Here is a 4,375-nt window from a genome sequence, read left to right as displayed (position 1 = left end):
TTCGGTTTTAAACCGATCAAACCGAAATTTATAAAATTTCATATTTTTAACATTAAATCTAAATAATAAAAACATAAAAACAAAAAAAATTGGAAATCAAAACTCAAAAATCTTTAGATTCGGTTCGGTTTTCTTTGATTTCGGTTCGGTTCGATTCGGTTCGATTCGATTTTTTTTGATTTCCTATATATTAATAATTTCGGTTCGGTTCGGTTTTTTTGATTTTTTTATGAAAATAACCGAACCGAACCGATTAAACCGAAATTATCAAAATTATAAACCGAACCGAACCGATTAAATTTTAAAACCGAACCGATTGAACCGAATTAATCGGTTCGGTTCGGTTTTTCGGTTAAAACCGAAAACTGCACACCCCTACTCAACGCATCCAGAAGAGACATTAAACCAAATTACTCTATCAGTAAAAGTATGAACAGGAGGCCATCATGTTTTAGGGCTTCACTTCACTTGAGTCTATAACAAAAGCACAGTCTAGATAAGAGGCCACCAAAAAATAATTTGGTTTTGAACATTTATGGACTTTTTTTTTTTTTTGGGTTGGGTGTGGTTTGTGGTTGATTTGACTACGACTCAACTTTCCTCCCTCTTAGACAAACTGCTATGGACTCTGGAAAATGTTAAAGAATTCTACAAACCTAGCCAGTTCATATTAGGTCCAACCAAGTTCTCATAAAGCAATACAACAGTTATTCAAAAAGAATAGCTTGAGAACAGAGCCAATTCACTTGCGAATCTAAATGATACATTATGAGTACTATAACAGTATTAGCTATTGCCAAGTGTAGATAAAGGTGGTTCTTTTGCCCCAAAAGAAACATAAAGTTGAACCATCTAGTATTCCAAATATCACATGTCTAAGGAGAAATAAAAGAATGTAATATACTACCACAGCCAAGTCCTTGTGATACCAAATCACCATGGAGATATTGCTGTCTAAATGCATGTCATTGAGCTTGTGTGCAACAAAGACAAGTTGCTGGACTTAGAATGTGGAACCGTTCCATCCAAAGTTGGAACCCTGTTAAAAAAAATAGAAAAAACCATTAGTACCTAGTAAGAGGAAGCAAGTACCACAGATGGCAGCTAATATGAACATTAATGGACAATAAACAAACTTTTGATCCTAAAGAAAAGTTGACAACTACACACACTTTCAAAACAGTAAAGATTTATTTACATGATCTAGTGCTGGTGTAAAGCATGCAAACACTGTGCATATTCTTGGCTTGGATGGGCCTAAACAACAGAAAGAGTTCAATGAGAAGAAACGTGTGCATGGCAATGACCCATCTTGTTGATAATTACAGGTTGAGATGGCTTGCCTTGGTGTCATAAAACTTGAGGAAGAATCGTGACTTGGGCACTGACAACTTCGTCTCAAGGATTGTTGCAATTGCAGCGCTCAGCTTCTTGTTAACGTCAGGGCTAAGGCCACCAATGGACACCAACTCACCATAAGCTGCTGGCTGCTCAGTTCCACCAAAAGCTATGGGAACTGATCCCTTCAAGACAATCATCACATACTGGATAATAACAAACATGTAAAACATAACATGGTTAAATCCTTATTTGATAATTTAATCAATAAAATACAATATCAAGCACATACAACTTCCTTTTAACTTGTAAAGAGAAATTAAAATACACAAGGGAGAGAGAGAGAGAGAGAGAGAGAGAGAGAGAGAGTCATGAAACCAAGATCACATTCTTTTCGTATCAAATAGCAATTGTAACTTTTATTGTAACAAAAGTCAAGAAAGGGGTTTTGGGAGTGGGGTCCATTGTCTAAAGAATAAAATTCTTGTATCATATAGAAATATGTAAATGAAGAACTAAAATTTAATCAAAATTCACATTTCAATTTTAATGCAAAAGAAGCCTGAAAAATTATGGCTATAACTCAACCAATGCTAAAGATGCAACAGTTGATTTAATTAATTCCACTTAATAAAATGCTTCAACCGCCCTGCACCTTTGACAACTACACTTGCAGACATAACCACTTCATAGAAACCCTCTAGAAGTTGGAAGAGCTATAGATGAAATCCTCAAACCTTACTTACCAATCTAATCAAGTCTTAAGGAAAAAAAAAAGAAAGAAGAAAAAAAAGAGTAAAGGTGATATTGTATCTGTGGAAATAAGAATTGATTACATAGAGTCCACTGTGGCAAATTAGGGACCGCATTAACTAAAATATTACACATTAGCAAGGGATTAGATTTCTTTGGTGGCTTCAGCACACTAAACCTGACAAAAACAAATTATAACCTGCTGTGGATTAGCATCTTTTATCTCCTAATTTCCCTTCCTTTCATGGTTTGTGGACAGTGTTCCATTTTTTTAGATACATGACCTCCTTTGGATTGTCTAATTTTTTTTCTTTTACATGCATGAAGACAACCCCCAATGCCAACTAAAAAATTTAGACATAAAGGACCAATATAGGATGTTTCAAGAGCATCCTACCAATACATAAAGGTGAGTAAAGTTTGAGGACTTTTTATGCATTTGTCCCACTAAAAGTTGAATAATAAACACAGGACAACCCAAATTACGTGAAAGGAGAAACAGGTCATACAAGCTACAAATTATCCAAGTTAAAATTTACATAATTTAATTCAATGCCAAAGCATTCTTCCAAGTGATTTTAACATCATAACATAAATTTAAAATGCTTAGGCCTCACCACACAATTCGCTATCATAAATTGAGTTTTAATAAATTATGATAATTACCGCAATGGAACTAGGTGGGGGAAAAAAACCCTCTTTAGAGAAGGAAGCATAAATTATACTGCTGGCATAGCTGCAATGAGACTATTACACCATTATTAGTTTCTCTGTGTCTGAAGCAATGATTAAACACAGAAACCAATATCGATAATAGCTAGAACACTGGTATTATGCAACCAGACAACTAATGTATATGGCCTAGAACATCTATCAAACAAAATATTAGCCTAGCGAAAAAACTTTCATATGTTAAGATATCCGCAAAACTAGTAAATAGACCACAACATTTTGATAATGTGTATTTTAGGCAACCCATTTCCAAGTTCAAAGTTCAAACAGCATCTTTTACAGAACTAACAACGACCAACAATAAATTTGACCTGGGAACAGAAGGAAAATCCAAAAAAACCTAACAGTAACAGGTAGCATTGGCCTTCCTAAACAAATTAAACAATCATTATACCAACATTTCAACCATAAAAGGCCAGAAGCCAAAAGCGATAAGAAGTTCAAATTATACATTTAAACAAACAAATTGATAAAAAAAAAAAAAAGACATAACCAAACATGTAGGGAGTGAGAATTATCTCCCCGACCCTTTTCGCATTAGATGAGGATAAGGGAATTAACCTAGACTAAGAAAATGCTTTAAAAACAGAGAATTTTCCATCATAATTGAGACAAAATTAAAGTAATTTCGTCTTAATTCCTTTTCACCCGTCAAAATATATATATAAAAAAAAAGAAACAGAAAACCAACGAAAACTATAAGACGCATAGAGAGCACAAGGGGGTATTACGGCCTCGGGCTTGCCGATGAGCTTGGCGACGGTGGAGGTGGCTTCGGAGAGGATGGCGGAGGTGTCAACGCCGTCAACGCTAACGTTGGTTGAGAGGTTCAGACAAGGCATCTTTTCGCGTTTAGTTGGACTTCACACTCCCGGTTAACTCAAGCCCTCGCCCACCTATTTAGAGGTGGCCGAAAATGCGAATGGCCGAAAATGCGATCGTGAAAAGGCTTTGTTCCAGCCCATGGTCCATTTTACCAAATTCTCAAGGGATATGGGTAAATATGCAGGTGGCATTAAATTTTATTTTATTTTAATAAATTTTATTTTTTATTAAATTTTAATTTTATTTCATAAAATTAATGTAATCAAAATTTAAAATTAAAATTTTTTTTTATAAATTTTACTTTTTTATAAAATTAATTTTATTTATAAAATAATTGACAGTTCACCTGATTAATCTTAAAACTTTTAATTTTTAGTTATAGTAATTTTTATAAAATTAAATTAAAATTCAATAAATTTTATAAAAAAATTAAAATTTAGTTAATTTTATAAAAATACTCATAAAATTGAGTAATTGTGTGTAATAATTACCTCAAGGAATAATATCAACAAACTTAATGTCATATTTTGACCTTTGTAGGAGATATTATTATTAACCATATCAGACTTACATCTACTCCTATAATATGTTTTAATCAAATTCTGAGAGGTAATGAAACAAATCCTCAATATAGTTCTTACGATGAGAAGCCAGTTGTGACACCCTTAGCCTGCCTACAGTATAGTCGAGCAAAGGATGTCACATTCGGTGCCGGAGCATCTTAATT

At 33.6% G+C, this 4,375-nt stretch overlaps 1 protein-coding gene across 3 annotated transcripts; it reads right to left on the bottom strand.

The window, feature by feature from the left end:
* Positions 1-721: 721 nt before the first annotated feature.
* On the bottom strand, positions 722-3,743 carry LOC110636501 (uncharacterized). Of its 3 annotated transcripts, XM_058146994.1 has the most exons (4): positions 3,555-3,743; positions 1,344-1,544; positions 1,199-1,257; positions 722-1,039 (listed from the first exon to the last, which is right to left on the bottom strand). In XM_058146994.1, exons 1-3 carry the CDS (start codon positions 3,663-3,665, stop codon positions 1,204-1,206), a joined length of 366 nt encoding a protein of 121 aa, XP_058002977.1. In that variant the 5' UTR covers positions 3,666-3,743; the 3' UTR covers positions 722-1,039; positions 1,199-1,203. The 3 variants fall into 3 exon arrangements, with proteins under 3 accessions (XP_058002977.1, XP_058002979.1, XP_058002978.1); XM_058146996.1 differs by lacking the exon at positions 1,199-1,257 and having other exon boundaries at positions 1,308-1,544; positions 3,555-3,742; XM_058146995.1 differs by lacking the exon at positions 1,199-1,257 and having other exon boundaries at positions 3,555-3,735.
* Between the last annotated feature and the right edge of the window lie 632 nt (positions 3,744-4,375).

This window comes from Hevea brasiliensis, chromosome 5 (assembly GCF_030052815.1).
Source record: "Hevea brasiliensis isolate MT/VB/25A 57/8 chromosome 5, ASM3005281v1, whole genome shotgun sequence".
Taxonomy (NCBI): Eukaryota; Viridiplantae; Streptophyta; class Magnoliopsida; order Malpighiales; family Euphorbiaceae; genus Hevea; species Hevea brasiliensis.
This window is presented reverse-complemented; position numbering and strand designations above follow the sequence as displayed.